Source organism: Nicotiana tabacum, chromosome 24, assembly GCF_000715075.1.
Source record: "Nicotiana tabacum cultivar K326 chromosome 24, ASM71507v2, whole genome shotgun sequence".
In the NCBI taxonomy this organism is placed as follows: domain Eukaryota; kingdom Viridiplantae; phylum Streptophyta; class Magnoliopsida; order Solanales; family Solanaceae; genus Nicotiana; species Nicotiana tabacum.
In genome coordinates, this window is record NC_134103.1 from 87,040,487 (window position 1) to 87,058,126 (window position 17,640).

The following is a 17,640-nucleotide window of genomic DNA, read 5'->3' on the forward strand; positions in this document are numbered from 1 at the left end:
CCGATAGTTATCGCGTTGAAATATGTTGTCAAAAGTAAATAATGAACTTATGATTTGTTTGCACTTTTGATGATTGAAAAAGACAATGCTCTGAAGTTTAGGATAATGGCCAGAGCCCAGAAGTTGTAAACTAAAAAAGAAAATTTAACTACAAATAAAAATAATAGTAGTTTAACTGTAGGACTGACATTGTCTTGAAATTCAGGAAGCGAGTCTTTGCCGTTGTGACTGTTTTCAAATATATTGCAAACGTAAAAAATTGCAAAAATGTAATACTTTTTGGGGTGATTTTTAACTTTTGAACTCCCTTGACTCACGAGCAAAACTTTAAGATCAAAAGTTAAAAGTGTTGTCTATAGACCAAGCGAAGGGAAATACTTGTTAAACTTAAAATTCAGCCCATGAAGCAAGCGGGGATAAAAATTCAAGGCCATCTGCTTTAGGGCTATTTGTGTACTTCAATGCTGGCTATATTTGAAATAATAGCCCTAAAAGTGGCTATCTGTTAAAATCATCCAAGTTGAAAAAACATTTTAATGGCCCAAATTAAATTTTCTTCGGTCCGGTTGACACCAGTTTCATTCGGCTCCGACTCCGAGCTTGCCATTCATTTCTTTCGCCGTCGGAGATCGTGTTGAGAGTTCCTGTCATCCTCGTCCAAAGCCCTAAACCCCAGTACTCTATTTCACAGTCCAAATCTCAGTAAGCTCAACAAAGAGAGATAATGAGAATGAATAAACTGAAAGTTTTACTATCACTGACTCAACCATTGCGGAGAAATGATTCCCGATTCCTCTCTAATCACCATTGCAGACACTTCTCTGCTCAACCCAGCTACGCCCATGTGGATTATATTCAAGAACAGGTTCATTCACTCATTTCTACTAAGCTGTTCAATGAATTGAAAAAGTACGTCAAAATTCTCATTTACTGTGTTATAATACGAAAGTGTTATTTTTGCATCATGTGTTGTTACAGGTTCTGGTTGAAGGAAGGGCTAAGTCAAGAGCAGCTATTCTCAATAGACCATCTGCACTTAATGCTATTACTCCTTCTATGGTTTGGCATTTTCCCTTTTCTTTTTCGCAGAATATGTTACATGGTTTTTGTATGTCTGTAGTTCACTATATTTTAAATGCTAGGCTGCTCGTTTAAGTAGATTGTACGAGTCTTGGGAGGAAAACTCAGATATTGGATTTGTCATGATGAAGGTAATGTATTGTACTGGAAGTTATTTTTCATCTTCCTGTTTTGTTAATTTATGTTTTAAAGTATCAGAGTTCAGCAACTTACACGTACCAGCAAATGTTTAAGTTTTTGATTGAATATATTGCAGGGCAATGGCAGAGCATTTTCCTCTGGAGCAGACGTTGTCACTCTTTATGAGTTGATTAATGAAGGTGTGTCCCCTTCTAGTTCTGTTTCTAATTTTCTGCTATGATCAAGCTTATTCCCGGCTTAAGTTTCTACGATGATCAAGTACTTCGGCTTAAATTTCTTCCATGATCCAGGATTCCCAGCTTAAATTTCTGATTTAAACAAAAATGTAAACTTGTTTTTAATATAATTTCAAGGATTTCAAGGTTTTCCAAGTTTTTTTGGTTGCAATCATTATGCTTGATGCTCTTGTGAACATAAGGGTTGCTGCTTCGGAAGTTCTTCGTGTGATTATTGACTGTAATTTTATGTATTCCTCCTCAATGTTATAATATAGCTGCTCCCTTTCTGTTTTCTCCTTTCTTAGGTGTAAATATCACTTAGAGTTTATAATGTGTTAGAGGCATTCAAAATTGTGGCTTAGAGGTCAGTGAAGCTGCAATGGACCAAGGAACACCAAAGTTCAAATTCCAACATAGGCAAAACAACACCTTTGATGCCTCTATTGGAATTTGAACTCAAAGGTGTGCCTATGTGCTGGTCAGAGTTATCTGGTGCCTGTGCTTGAGAGAGGTAGTAGGTATCTAGTAGATTAGTCAAAGTGCATTTGAGATGGCCTGACACCACCATTATAAAAACATATTACTCCCTTTTGTTTCATTTTATGTGGCACTATTACTATTTGGGGAGTCAAAGAGATTTTTTTAACCACAATTTTCTCAAGTATTTTTCAATATTTAGAATTATTAACTGTTAGACTTGTGGTACTTGTCATCTAGTTTCTAAATATGTAAAGTTTATTTTAAAATTTTTGAATTTTATGCCCGAGTTCGCACCAAAAATTAATTAGCTTGACACTCGACTCCGAACCCCGCCGCATAAGATGGAACAGTGAGAGTACTGTGTTATAGAAATGCTTATCTGTGTAATCAGTAATCAAGGTGATGTGGCATTTGCAGATTGTGAAAATAAGGAGCCCTACAGGAAACAAATTGAATACCTAAGTGGAACAGTTCTTTCTCATAACCTAGTGAGTGAGAATGGATCATCATTAATCCCACCGTCTGAAATGTTAATCAATGAATTTGTTTGATTTCCTTGCTTCATAAGAGGGAACTAGCAGAGTGATCATGTCAAGCTGCCATGTTTGTGAAGCTCTCGTTGTCTACATCAAACGAGTCTAACTCAGACATATAATCATCATTTTCTATTGACTTAGCTTCTTCTTATGTCTGGCATTACACTTTACATTGCAACTGGAGTCTCAGATTGACTTAGAGTTTCCTATAGTTAGAGGAGAATATAAGATCATATAATAGATGAGTACACTTGCTCACAACATTCTTTACTTTTGAGGATAATAGTTAGTTTTTCAATTTATTGCCTACAAAACTATTGGCAAACATTTTCACGGTTTCCTTTATCTGCAGGGAAGATTGAGGAGTGCAAGAAGTTCTTCGAAACATTATATAAATTTGTTTACTTGTTAGGAACATATCTCAAGCCAAATGTGAGTATCACTCGTTCTTTTTCTCTTTCTGCATATTTCATTGTCAGTGAGGTTTTGTGAGTTTCGTCATCAAATTGTTGCATCTCCCTTCTCTTACTGGGAGATCTCTGCAGAAAGTTCCCTTGCCTCCCCGCTTGTGTCAATCTTAGGGATTTAAAATGCCTGTTTTAACTGTCACGTCATTTATCTCTATCTGCACAATTTAATAATCTAACTTGGCATATAATCCATAAAATGAAACTCGGTAATTGGTCTTAGGTAGAAATATGTCCAATCTGCCCAGTGAAAACTGAAATATACTGTTACCGTAAGTACTTGGAAGGCATCAAAGCTGTATGGGAGGTTACACTTCTTCGAAAGGCAAATTAGGGTTGATGCTTAGGGCTAAGACATAATAAAAAACACTTAAATAATCTTGCTAGTTGCTACCATGTACTGGAAAGCTACTGCATCACGGTAAATTTATTTTCTGCTATTAGCGCACTGCAGTAACTTAAGTTGTGCATCTTGCTGCTGACTTCTTTTCTCAGCTCTGCGCACCTTGATTAAAATAGTCATTACTTTTGGTAACAAAGTCGAAATGACGAACGGTTTAAAACGTCCGAAACCAGACTTCAACGGCCACAATTTTGCTTCAGAAACTATGACCACTAAGAAGTCAAGTCATCCTTTTGATTTTTCACTTTAGTTTCCAACATTCTCTTGTTCTCAACGCACTTCTTCAACCATCCTCTCCTTAAAACAACATCTTGATACTACCACATGATCATTAGAAGTTTATAAGATGCTTTAAGTCATAGCTAAGACATGCTTGGAGACTATGGGGTGTTGCATTATAGGACACTGTATCATCTTACAATTTGACTTCTGATTTTAACTCCATGTCAAATTTAGCAAACATGCTTAAGTCAACAAGTATTATCGATCACTATGTGCAGGTGGCAATTTTGGATGGTGTCACAATGGGAAGTGGGGCAGGTATTTCGCTTCCAGGAATGTTTCGCGTTGTAACTGATAGAACTGTACGTACCTTCTCCAATGGTGCCTTTCTTTATCTTGCAAAGGATGTTGTAAGATATGCTGGCTTATTTAATTTTTTAACGTGATGTTCTTTCCCATGATACTGACAAGCGCCCTAGACTTACAAATGGAAATGGCAAAATCATTGCAGGTTTATTCTACTCCTGAGGCTCAAATTGGTTTTCATCCTGATGCAGGGGCTTCTTATTATCTTTCTCGCCTTCCTGGCTACTTAGGCAAGTTAAGAATAAAATATTACTGATAAGTAGATTTGTATGTGGGGCTATGTTGGTTGATACATACATGGACTACAAAAAGTGCCACATTGTTCTGTTCTTATCTTATTGTTTTCCTACTTTGATATGTCCATCTTGCAACATATTTTGTGCCTGATGAAACTGATATGCATTCTTTGATGATGAGGTGCATTGATATCTGCATTGACCATTTAAGTAATCCATTAATCTGGATTTCCCGGGGGGACTCGAATCTTCATCTTTTGAGGGGCCAATACTGGCACCATGGCCCCTTTGATTAAGCATTTTCTGTCTTTGGCATTCCTCTTTCTGCAATTGTCCCTTTTTTATGTTGATGTGTTAGATACCTTATCTCATACCATCAAATGGCAGTGATTGTTTGATGAACTCTCTTTATTCCTTTTGTCAGTTTAGTACCGCTGAAAACATGCTGATTGTTAAAGCAATTTACATATCAATGTATTCGACTGCTTTGACTATTACAGAAACTTTGATGGTAGGAGTTTAATAGTGTCATCTCCTTTGCAGGGGAGTATTTGGCTTTAACAGGAGAAAAGCTTAATGGCGTAGAAATGATTGCTTGTGGTCTTGCTACCCACTATTCACTCAAAGAAGTTAGTAATAAGTTATTCTATAACTAATATTCTCAACTCTTATTCTTCTTTTTTAGTAGCTCTGATGTTTGTTATTCCAACAGAGGCTTCCTTGGTTGGAGGAACGCCTTGGTAAATTGATCACAGATGATCGTCTTGTCATTGAAAATTCTCTAGCCCAGTATGGTGACCTTGTTTACCCAGATAGCAAGAGTGTTCTGCACAAGTAATGTTCTATCTTTGTTTCCCTTCTTCCATCCTTTTATTTTCTGTGACGTGCTCATTGTGAATGCTGTGGGCCCTGCTCAAGTCTATGGATTTGGAGGGGAGGAGACTAAATTACTGTAGGGTTCAATTAAATGATTCTTTAAAGAAGTTTTTAAGACAGTGACATGTTTTAGAAACTCATGGTGATACAATCTATCAGTACTTTAAATTAATATAGGTATGAACATGCATTATCTTTTGGATGTTCTACGTTTCTCCCTCCTTACCCCCTTTTACCCTTTTGGTTAATAATAATGCAAATTAAGAAATGGGAAAGGAGTGGTTTGAGAGAACACAAGAACGTTATAATAACAGGAAAAGGAAGAAGTTAATTCCCCCCCCCCCACCCCCCTCAAAAAAAAAAAAAAAAAAGGAAAGAAAAGTTAGTGGCAGAAAAATGATGTCAAAGACTAAATGAGATGGAATTGGAGGGAGAGGAGAATATGGGTAACAATGCGGTGAACTTATGTTATCTAGTAAGCATTGTCCATAGCATCAATATTTCTATTAATGAATGTTCGGGCTATTTAATACGAGTAAAAATATGTGCTGTATCCAGTACAAACTCAAATTGAAGACATGGAACTTTTAGAAGTTAGGTGACTATGATACACAATAACACTATACCTTATCCAACAATCATACATGCCTCTAAGAATCTTCACTTTCTCATCATAATCCCCTTCCGCAAACTTTACTCCAGAAATATTGGCCCCCTAAAGAATCTTCACTTTCATTTCCTCTTATCTTTTTTTTTAAAAAAAAAAATCATCTTTTTTTCTTTCATAACCTTTCATTTTAGCCTGCCGGCCCTGCCCTCTATTTTCCTTTTTCTTAGCCCCTTTTTGTGATCCAGGTTTGAGAAAATCGATAAATGCTTTAGCCAGGATACAGTTGAGGAAATTATAGAAGCTCTGGTAAGTGCTCTCTCTCTCTCTCTCTCTCTCTCTCTCTCTCTCTCTCTCTCTTCTATTGTCCTTTCTTTCTCTAGGTACAAATGCAGACACAGCTTGTACTGATCTTTAATATCAACGAATGAGAATGGTGTCTTTCACATTCTGGTAAAGCTAATATGTATGAATGTTTGAGTTTGTGGCATAACAAGGTCTACTACAAATTTCCCAGAGAAAAGTTAATCTCTGAAGTATCAGAATGTTGTATCAAGCATTAAATGTTGAACCCTAAGAAGCACGTATTTGAAACACTAGAAACCAGATTGGATAGCACCATTTTCTTTTTCCTTTTTCTTGCTTCTTTTTATCTGTTTTAAAGCATGGTAATAGAAGTTTTAGGACAATATTTAAGACTTCTCCTCCTGGATGTTGATCTTCAGAATTTGTTTAACTGGCGCTTATGATTGGTTTGATGTTTTGCCTTAAAGTATATGTGTATTCTCATCTCAGAAATCTAGTTTAGCTGTTGTTAATGTTCTAGTTGATTTCCTTTATCTAGGGGTTATGGAAGATGGTATTTGCTAGACATGCTTTATGGACTTTAGTATTCTTAGACATTTGCTTATTTCTCTTTTTACTTGCACCGAGTTCCTTCACTTGGTTTACTCTGTTGCGAAATGCAGGAAAGAGAGGCAGCAGAATCTCATGATGAATGGTGTAATACAGCTCTTAATAAAATAAAAGAAGCCTCTCCATTGAGCTTGAAAGTGGCTTTGAAATCAGTAAGCTGCTAACCATTTCCATTGCTTTTGCAATCTAGATTTTTCAGGGTTTAAAATTTATTTTTGCTGCCAAAATGTAGATTAGAGAAGGCAGATTTCAACCCCTTGATCAGTGTCTAGTTCGTGAATATCGCATATCAATTAATTGGGTGTCCAAACGGGTGTCCGATGATTTCTGTGAGGTATGTCTTCTTCTGACAATTGACTGTACAAAGTTTGTATGCATCTTATTTCGTTATAGAATGTGGAGGGAGAGGGAAGGAGGAAAAGATTCTGAGTGCTGGAAGTAAATCATTGTACCTCACTATCTTTTTTATATATATATGTGGAGGTATAATGATTCTTTTATACTCACACACATAATGGTAGTGTTCGAGCTAGCTTGCGCACACGTTGACTGTTTCAATGTGTACTTGCTACCTCTCACCAGCAAAACTACCCGGTAACTTTGTCACCAAGTCTTAGGCAGGTGGGAAGAAATCAACTAGTATTTTTTTTTTTTTTTTGCATTGTTCCTCCCTATCTTTTGCCAAAGTAAAAAGCTGAAATAAAAAGGTTAATATAGTGATTTACAATCTTAAGAATAAGTATATTGGCAATAACTGGATTAGAGCTTAAAGTGATTCACATGTTATTCCGCTTAAAATGATTTATAAATTCCGTAATCAAGATCACCCGTGCAGAACTTTGTCACCAAGTCTTAGGCAGGTTGGAAGAAATCAACTAGTATTTTTTTTTTTTTTGCATTGTTCCTCCCTATCTTTTGCCAAAGTAAAAAGCTGAAATAAAAAGGTTAATATAGTGATTTACAATCTTAAGAATAAGTATATTGGCAATAACTGGATTAGAGCTTAAAGTGATTCACATGTTAGTCCGCTTAAAATGATTTATAAATTCCGTAATCAAGATCACCTGTGCAGATTATGCAGAGGTTTATATCGGAAACCATCTTTTGTATTGGCAATAGAGGGTTGCATTAAGTAATGTAGGCTTCATAGTGGAATTTATACGTTCTATTAATTAGTAGTGCAGAGTTTTATGCCAGGATTATTTTTTCTTATAACTAGCTCTTGAAAACTAAACTCCATATACCAGCAAATGTAGCATTTTTTCCATCGATATGCTCTCTCTCTCTCTCTCTCGTTTGCCATTGATATGCTGATAAGTTATGGTGGAGAGGTTGTAAAAATCTCCAAATTTAGTTCTTAACTAAACAAGAAAAAACAGCCTCTTCTGCTACTAAGCTCCTCTTTAATGTTCAACCAAGTATAGTCGTTTCTTCCCTGTTAAGCTATGATATTTATCCTCGGAAACATTTTCAGGGTGTCCGTGCTAGATTGGTTGACAAGGACTTTGCTCCAAAGGTAATGAATGCTCTTCCAAGCATGCTTACTTAATTCCCTCTCCCCTTCCCCTCTTTTCTTTCAGCTGGGGAAAGATAAGGAAACTTATTTGTTCTTGTACTGAACAATTCAGTGGGGTCCAACGCGGCTGGAGGAAGTTACCACCGACATGGTTGACTGCTTCTTCATCCCATTAGGTGAATTAGAACCCGAACTCAATTTGGCCACTGCACTACGAGAGCCTTCTATGTGATCGATATCCCGCTTTGCTCTACATATGGGAAGTTTTATGTTCCCAGGTTCATTATAATACAAGGGACTGACTGGAAAATCAGGACTGCTAAAGACATTCCTATCAAGATGTTGGTATATTTCGGTTCCAGTGGAACATAGGTAAAATGCTTAATTGCTAATGTCTATTCAGGTACTAAATTGTGGGTACAGAAGAAAATGATAGAGCAGACTGCGTATTAATTTCATCGCCTTTTACTTTTTCAAATATATTTCTGATGTTTCGAGACCTCTCAGGAATTGATGTTTCGAGGCTCTCAGATTTGACCGTTTAGGCGTGTACATCATGAGAAGAATGTTTTGTGAATTAAATTACCAGGCTACCTTCAGATTTTCTTTTGCATATCCTGTTTGACCCATGGATAAGCGTAAACGATAATTTTGCGCGAGTAATACTACTAGCAAAGAGTTATAGTTCACCTTATGTTGTTGAAATCTGACTTGCTGAACTCTTAAGATATATGCACATGAAGTACAGGATCACAGAAATTTTTGTAATGAAACTGAAAGGGGCTTGTGCTTTACTTGCTCAAAAGGAATTTCGATTAATAGTATAGTCTTGGCTAAATAACATAGTATTATTTTAATTAATTACCATTCAAGAGTGAATGTGAATTAAAAGAAATTATGGTTACTTCAATTGCCTCATTGCTTTTGTTATTCGTGATTTTAATTGGTGAGAAATGATCCTGATAAGGTAGTATGTCAAATTTTCGATGAAGCATGCAGCCTATTTTCTATATGTTAATGCTAGAGGCGAAGTGCTGCAATAGCTACTTTTAAGTTTACTATTTAAAATATATCCACAATTTATAATGTATTTAAAGATTAGCTAATTCATTCAAACTTCAGGATTAAGTATCCTGAATTTAGAAATTGAGGACTTAGTATCCTGAATTTTTGAACTGCTAATTTAAAATTTAGGACTAAGTGTTCTGAATTTTTGAAGTACGACACACACACACACGCATATATATATATATATATATATATATATATATATATATATATATATATATATATATAATGCACCGCAGAACAGTTATGCGGTCGCATAGTCGACCACATAATTGACCCCAGACTTTTGAACTTTGAGGTTTAATTCTAGGATGGTGTGTCTTGAAGTTTAGGCGATATTGACCAATCTTTAAATACATTGTAAACTGTGAATATATTTTAAACAACATGCTTAAATACTTTGTGTCATTTCCACAATTATTTTTATCTGGAACTTTTAAATTAGACATTCACTTATCACTTCTTAGAGATGAAACCTAAGAATTCGGAACCATAATTTCAGCTATTGCTTTCGGAAATAAACTATCACTTCTTAATATTTTATGTAAAATTATTGCTTTGGGAAATAAACTTGTGCCACATAAAATTGATCCAAAAGTGCTTCAGTTATAAAATTTAGACATTACATAAAATATTACGTGGCAACAACATCTCCTGGAGCCCCGAAAATCAATGCATGTTGCGCAAATTTGTAGAATTGAAGTGCTCCTCTGGTTTAGTATTTTGGCACAAATATTAAGAAAAATATTTAATAAAATTAATTATAAATAAAGTTGACTAAATTATCTTTATCTCTTACTTAAGTGAGTAAATAATGACCTTACATGTACCTTTTGGAGTCTTCGGCTTGTTTGGATGGTTGTTACGTATTGTATTGTATTGTATCGTATTGTTTTAAATATAATATTTATTTTGATTGTTATTTAAATTTTGTTGTATCGTATCGTTAAATTTGTCGTTATGTAGTGACGAAAAATACCACTTTATATATTTAATAATCAATTTGGTGTGATCGCGTCGTTATCTTTTTTTTTTCCCCTCATTTTGTCCTTCATTATTATTAAATAATCATATTTTATCCTTTACCCTACCTTTTAATATAATAATTGTACCTCGTACCATACTTTGTCTGTGTAATATTACAAGTTTATTCTTCACATTATTGGTGCATGACATCATGAAACAACGACAAATGATACAATCTATCCGAACGTTGTATTCATCAAAATAATACAATACAATATAATACAATACGATACATTATGAAACGAAATTTGAAAAAGCAATTAATAGGAGAACTTTTCTTCGTTTATTCAAATAATAATTATTTAGACCAAATTTAAGAATGGCAAATGGCAAAAGAATCGTGGGAGAAAAATCCGGCAAACAAATTTTCCCAAAACAGACGCTCCGTATTAAACATAACTTTTAATGAAAGTTTATCCAAATTTAATTCCTATCCATTTAATAGATAAATCCGCGATTAACTTTCCATTCCTAAATCTTATTATAATAATCTCAGCCTTTTTTTCCTTCCCATTTGTTTTGGTTGACTCATCTCTCTCTCTGTTGTTTCTCTATAAATATTCTTCACACCCTTTCATCTTCTTCCTCCTCAGTTTCTTTCTCTCTAACATTAAAAAAAAGGTAGAAAAACTCTTTGTGAAACTCATAAAGGAAAATGGAGTTTTTAAGGAAGTTTTCTCTTTGGCCTTTGCCAGTTTTTTTGATGTTTTTTGTGGTAGTTTTTACCAAAAATGGGATTAATGCTTCACATGAAGTATTTATGGAATTGCAATCTTCAAGTGCTGTGAGTGTAAGAAAAATGCATAGAACTGGTTACCATTTTCAACCCCCTAAACACTGGATCAATGGTATGTCTTTCCTCACAACTCTCTTTATTTTTTTTATTTTTATTTTTATTTTTTGTTTACATTCATATGGATATTTTTTGCGGTTGTATATACAGGATTTTATATGTATCGGCCTATTGATATCATTTGTCTTGTAAATGTGTTTATTAGAGACGAAATGGTGGTTTCAAGGTTTTATTTTATGTCTCAAATTGATATTTACTTTGCATTATTTTCAAGTGTATATATTAATACTGATTTTTAAAGAAATATTTATTCGCACACATGTATAAGAAAAGGGTATTTGTAGTGATATATTCTTCTATCTAATGGTTTATGTATGTCTGGTGCGATGTCTTATGATTTTTGTTTTCTTTTATATCTCTTCTCCCTCGTGCATATCACTGCATTGTAGAGGAGTTTAGAAAATTAATATAATTTTTTTGTAAATTATATTCCTCCCATATTCCTTTTTTATTCGTAGTATATGTTTTTGGTACACTTATATTAACATTCATTTAATAGCATTTATCATATATGATATTTGACTAAATTATCATTATCTCTTCCTAGAAAATAGTAGTTGAATAGCATTAGTTATAAATGATTATAAATGATATATACCTGCTTGAAGTAGTAAATTAAAGATGGAATTGGAAAAAATAATTAATGTGGCTTGATTTTCTAAAGCTATACAAATAGAAAGGACCTGAGGGAATAATCATGTCATTATTGTTTTGTTGTTCTTATCATTATAGTACTCAATTTTTATGGTCAATTGGACATAGATTATGTGAAATTATAGGCTTTTGTTTTAGCTATCCTGTATAGGACTATAGGAGTAATAAACAGAAGAAAAAACACAATTCCATTTTCTGCAATCACCCAACCTCTTTATAGTCTTTACAAAAATAATAAACCTTTTTTTTAATTAATAGTACTACACTGGTATACATCCTGTCCGTTTTAAATGTCGTTTTAGTCAATATAATTTTTTTATGAAGCAAGTGTAGCCCATTGTTTTAATAAATAATTTATACATTTTTTTAAAAAAGTTTCTCAACAGATATTATTCAAATTTGAGGAGAGATAAATGATAGTTTAGTCAAATAATCCATATTATAAATGCTACGAGGTAGTAGTTGCTTATCCAAAAGGATTGTTACACAAATAGTCGTCCAGATTTAACGTTTACTTTTTTTAGCCGGTATACATAGATTATACATTGATTATACATAGTTATACATAGTACATGAATATATTTTACATGAATTATACATATATTATATATCTGTTGGCTATTTTAAGTTTAAGAGATTAGGTAGACGGCTATTTGTTTTAAATTTTCTATCCAAAACGAGACATTAATTTTTCAGCCGATCAAAAAAGAATTTTTTGCTAACCTTCTTAGTTCTTCATCAGTTACTGTTGCTGATTACATTATGTGGTTTCTTTTGAATTTACTATGCCATTTTTCAATCCACAAATTGACTAATTTTTTAAAATTATATTGAGATTTTCAGCAACAATGAATGTTCTTTTCATGTTGCAGATAAATAAATAAATAAATAAATAAATGAATGAATGAATAGAATCAGAACTAATTGAAGGATGGGAAGTTAACATTTTATCAGTCTTGTCTTTTCTTCCTTAAATATTTCTCGTTTAGAACGATATATTCGAAGAGTTTCTGCTATTTGAACTCACACAGTGGGGCTTGCATGAGTTGGTTCGATCCCATAACTAGCTTCGACACCAACTTAGAAAAACTATATAGGAGTAATATATTTCTCTGTTTTAATGCTGAAAAAGACAAATAATCTTTTTGTATTTCCTAGATTTCTGTATCTGTTCTGTGACAGTGAAATTTACTTCCCAAAATTTCAAACTATGTGCTTTTAGCTGCATATTTGCACTAGATACAGATAGTGACAAAATGATGAGTATTAAGAATTTGAAATTTATGTGTTTCTATACCGACCTCGCATTAATATACGAGGTTTACGGTCAACATATATATATATATATATATATATATATATATATATATATATATATATAATACAAGATTAGGACAAAAGCTATTGACTTCATGTGAACTTCTAAGATAGGTCCGCCCTTGGAGACAAATACTTCTCTTGATTTTAACATTATTGTGATTGTGTCATTTTATTAATAAAAAATAGACTTAAAAAAAAAGCTTTTTCTTTAAAATTTTAATATTTGATTTGATCCTTAAAGGAAACGAATTAATTGGGTAAGGCTGTATTCGTGTGATCTATAAGTTACGGATTCGAACCGTGGAATCAGTTAATAATGCTTGCATTAGGGTAGATTGTGAACTACACTTGCTTAGGGGTGCAGCCCTTCCCCGGACTATGTATTAATACAGAATGTTTTGTGCATCAGAATGTCTTTTATACTAAGTAACACCTAATATTTATAGCAACTCACTAAGCTCTGTGATTGGTTTCCATGTTTGTTCTTTTATGAGATTTTATCTAAATATTCTATTCCATACTTTCTTATTATACAATTTTTCAATTGCATTGAAATGTTTTTACTAATCATTTTCAATTTACTCCTTTTTATGGTCTTGGCTCGGATGCTTCCAAACAACAAACATTAGATCCCAACGGTGAGATCAAGTTTTATAATTACTGCTTTTTACTAAATTTTTAGCTAAAATCATATATCATTTACATTAATCTGGTTTTTTTTTTTCAACAGGTCCAATGTATTACAATGGAGTCTATCATCTATTTTATCAGTATAATCCAAAAGGGGCAGTATGGGGCAATATTGTTTGGGCCCATTCAGTTTCCAGAGACTTGATTAATTGGGCCCGTTTAGAGCCTGCAATTTATCCGTCCAAAGTGTTCGATAAATACGGTACATGGTCCGGGTCAGCCACTATTCTTCCCGGTAAAAAGCCCAAGCCCATTATCCTCTACACTGGAATAGTAGATGCCAAAAATACCCAAGTCCAAAACTATGCGATACCCGCTAACTTATCCGATCCATTTCTTCGTAAATGGATCAAGCCCGATAACAACCCATTAGTCGTTGCTGACAAGAGCATCAACAAAACCCAATTCCGCGACCCGACAACGGCTTGGTTGGGCCGAGACGGGCATTGGAGAATTTTGGTTGGTAGTGTTAGAAAACATAGAGGAAAAGCAATATTGTATAGAAGTAAGGACTTTATGAAATGGACTAAAGCCCAACATCCACTTCATACATCAGCCAATACTGGAAATTGGGAGTGTCCTGATTTTTTTCCAGTATCATTGGAACATTCAAATGGTTTGGACACATCATTTGATGGTGACAACATTAAACATGTTCTTAAGGTTAGTCTTGATTTGACTAGGTTTGAGTACTATACAGTTGGTACCTACGACACAAAAAAAGATAGGTATATTCCGGATAATATATCGATGGATGGATGGAAGGGATTGAGACTCGACTATGGCAATTTTTATGCATCAAAAACATTTTATGACCCTAGCAAAAATCGACGAATTTTGTGGGGTTGGGCTAATGAATCGGATGCTTTTCCTATCGACGATGTCAAGAAAGGATGGGCTGGAATTCAGGCTATTCCGCGTAAAATATGGCTTGATCCTAATGGCAAACAGTTGGTTCAATGGCCCGTTGAAGAATTAAAAACCTTGAGAAAGAATAAGGTGCAATTAAGAAACCAGAAATTGAACAAGGGAGAAATAGTTGAAGTTAAAGGAATCACACCTGCACAGGTTTGAACTTTTTTTTTTTTTTTAGTAACAAATAAATTTTTCATTTATTTATGAAATTAGTGTGACAAGAAAGGGAGCGTTGGCGTAACTGGTAAAGTTGTTGTCATGTGACTAGGAGGTTACGCGTTCAAGCTGTGAAAACAGCCTCTTGCAATAATGCAGGGTAAGGCTGCGTACAATAGACCCTTGTGGTCCGGCCCTTCCCCGGACAACACATATAGCGGGAGCTTAGTGCACCGGGCTGCTCTTTTAGTGCGACAAGACAAAGTAAGGCTAGTTTATGAGTGTTAATTTCATTGGCAGGCTGATGTTGAAGTGACATTTATCTTTTCAAGTTTGGACAATGTAGAAGAATTTGATTCTAGTTGGGATGATCTTTATGCACAAGATGTATGTGCCATTAGGGGTTCAACAGTTGAAGGTGGACTTGGGCCATTTGGGCTTCTAACTTTGTCTTCTGAAAATTTGGAAGAGTATACACCTGTTTTCTTTAGAGTGTTCAAAGCTCAAGATAAATACAAAGTTCTCATGTGTTCTGATGCCTCAAGGTTTGTTTTCTTTCTATGTAGACATCTATTGAGACCAACCCCCCCCCCCCCCCAACCCCCACCCCACCCCCCACCCCCCCCCCAAAAAAAAAAAAAAGCCTTATATCTCATACATAAATTGTTATCAAAATGTTGTTTTTATGCTTTTGCAATTGGCTAACCTTGTTATTCAATTTTTTCTACCCTTTTTGGCGACAGGTCAACCCTTAAGGATAGTAAGAAAATGTACAAACCCTCTTTTGCTGGATATGTTGATGTAGATTTATCAGACAAAAAGCTGTCCCTAAGGAGTCTGGTAAGCTTTCTTTTAATTTTTTCCCTCTCAAAAATGTATTTAAGTGGCGTTTGGGCATATGAAATATGAAAAATAGCTTTTTGGAGTTTATCAAATTCCAAAAAATTCCAGAATTCAACTTCAAGTTGGATTTGGAATTTCAAAAAAAAAGAAATAAATTAAAAAGTGAATTTTTTAATGGCCAAACGGGCCCTAAAACTTAAATTCTCACTTTCGTTTAGTTTTCTTTTGTATGGCCGTTGACAAATTGTTGACCTTTCTTTTCTTCCTTTTGCAGATTGATCACTCGGTAGTAGAAAGTTTTGGTGCTGGTGGGAAAACATGCATTACATCAAGGGTATATCCGACATTAGCCATCCATGACAAAGCACATTTATTTGCTTTCAACAATGGCACTGAAACAATCACAATTGAGACTCTTGATGCCTGGAGCATGGCTAAATCTAAGAGATAATGAATTAAAATGTTGAGGAAGCTGAAAGGAGAAAAAATTATAATTGATCTTCACTTTTCTGTTTTTTAGTTTTATTGGCCTCTTTCGTTTTGGAGAGAACTTGTACAGATTCACTACTTTCTGTTAATCAGGAATAGTTTCATGATATTACTACTGAATAATCTTTTTATTAAAAAATGGATCATCTTTCGTTGCTTATTTCTTGCTTATCAAAGATACAAAAGTTGACCGCAAGGGTTGGGGGAGTGGTTTATTACGTGGGAGACCTGAGATCAGCGGCATCTCTAAGGCTTTGGACAGTGAGGCCATTGCCTTAGGCCCCCAAATTTTGAAGGCCCCAAATTTATTTTAAATTATTATTATTATTGTTATTATTATATATTATATAATTTATATAAATAATTAGAATAAAGAAAAGTGTTACAGTATATTTTTTGTTACTTGATTGAGGTTATTTTATACAATAAATTTATAAATTATGATAATTTTCTTTCCTCATTAATTAGTATATTTGACAAGAGTGAGTTGCTCCAGTGGTGAGCACCCTTCACTTCCAACCAAGAGGTTGTGAGTTCGAGTCACCCCAAGAGCAAGGTGGGGAGTTTTTGAAGGGAGAGAGTTGAGGGTCTATCGGAAACAATCTCTCTACTCCAGGGTAGGTGTAAGGTCTGCGTACAAATTACCCTCACCAGACCCCACTAATGAGATTATACTGGGTTGTTGTTGTTGTTGTTGTTGCTTCACTCTTCAATTTTAATTTTATCTTTTATATATAGGAATTAAGTTATATATATTGACAGCATAATAAATTTCTTTTATAATGTTCTCTGAAACAACATGAACACAAAAGCATTCATCCACCAATTTTCTTTTAGTGTAATTCGACATATTATATTAGGTTATTTATAATTTATTTTAGATATTCACCCATAAGTGCTACTTAATAGAATGAAATACAATCACCATTTAAATTGATAAGACGGAGTAAATATTTTTTACACCGTCAATACTCAAAACTTAAGTTATTACGTTATGTACGTTTTTTTTTTCTTGTTTGTGATATAGCTTAATCAAAATTTTCACTGAGTTCTAGACCTCAATATTCGATAGTTCACCGCTTTATTTTTTGTGCTCTTTTTCCTAAATTATTTTTTGAAATTCACTTTTTGTCTTAAATGATTTTTTTGTTATTTAAAAAGCAAATTTTGTTGTTAGTGTAAATATTTTATAAAATAAATTTAAGGGCCTCCGAAAATGGTTTCGCCTTAGGCCCCGAGATCTGTTGAGCCTCCCTTGCTTGAGATCGATTCTCTTACCAGCAGCCTCCTCGGCCAAAGCTCGTTGCATCGGGATTGCTTAGTGCAGTTTACATTTTCAGTGTGATTTGCGAGATATTGCACACTAAGCAGACTACCCGGTGCGCATCCGAAGAATAGCGGCTACGGGGTTTCCTGGAATTTTTTCCAACAAAAAAAAAGACACAAAAGTTTAGTTATACTTTAAATTCATTCATGAACTCGAAATTTTCAGGGCGAAGTGAAGAAGTAGTCACTTTTAAGCCCGTCTTAAATAGGGCCTTTTTCACTTTTAATCTGAGCCAG

At 34.2% G+C, this 17,640-nt stretch overlaps 2 protein-coding genes across 3 annotated transcripts; both read left to right on the forward strand.

The window, feature by feature from the left end:
* Positions 1–559: 559 nt before the first annotated feature.
* LOC107804619 (small ribosomal subunit protein mS47) lies at positions 560–8,676 on the forward strand. 2 transcript variants are annotated; one of them, XM_016628539.2, is made up of 14 exons: positions 560–865; positions 979–1,059; positions 1,143–1,211; positions 1,337–1,400; positions 2,808–2,887; positions 3,826–3,957; positions 4,059–4,143; positions 4,693–4,778; positions 4,862–4,983; positions 5,881–5,941; positions 6,601–6,699; positions 6,780–6,881; positions 8,022–8,063; positions 8,176–8,676. In XM_016628539.2, the coding sequence occupies exons 1-14, from the start codon at positions 725–727 to the stop codon at positions 8,293–8,295; spliced, it is 1,284 nt and encodes a 427-aa protein (XP_016484025.1). In that variant the 5' UTR covers positions 560–724; the 3' UTR covers positions 8,296–8,676. The 2 variants fall into 2 exon arrangements, with proteins under 2 accessions (XP_016484025.1, XP_016484026.1); XM_016628540.2 differs by having other exon boundaries at positions 3,826–3,909.
* A 1,996-nt stretch (positions 8,677–10,672) lies between these two features.
* Positions 10,673–16,182, forward strand: LOC107804620 (beta-fructofuranosidase, insoluble isoenzyme 1-like). The gene is made up of 6 exons (XM_075247887.1): positions 10,673–11,005; positions 13,614–13,622; positions 13,715–14,742; positions 15,046–15,290; positions 15,489–15,585; positions 15,863–16,182. The coding sequence occupies exons 1-6, from the start codon at positions 10,813–10,815 to the stop codon at positions 16,037–16,039; spliced, it is 1,749 nt and encodes a 582-aa protein (XP_075103988.1). The 5' UTR covers positions 10,673–10,812; the 3' UTR covers positions 16,040–16,182.
* Positions 16,183–17,640: the final 1,458 nt, after the last annotated feature.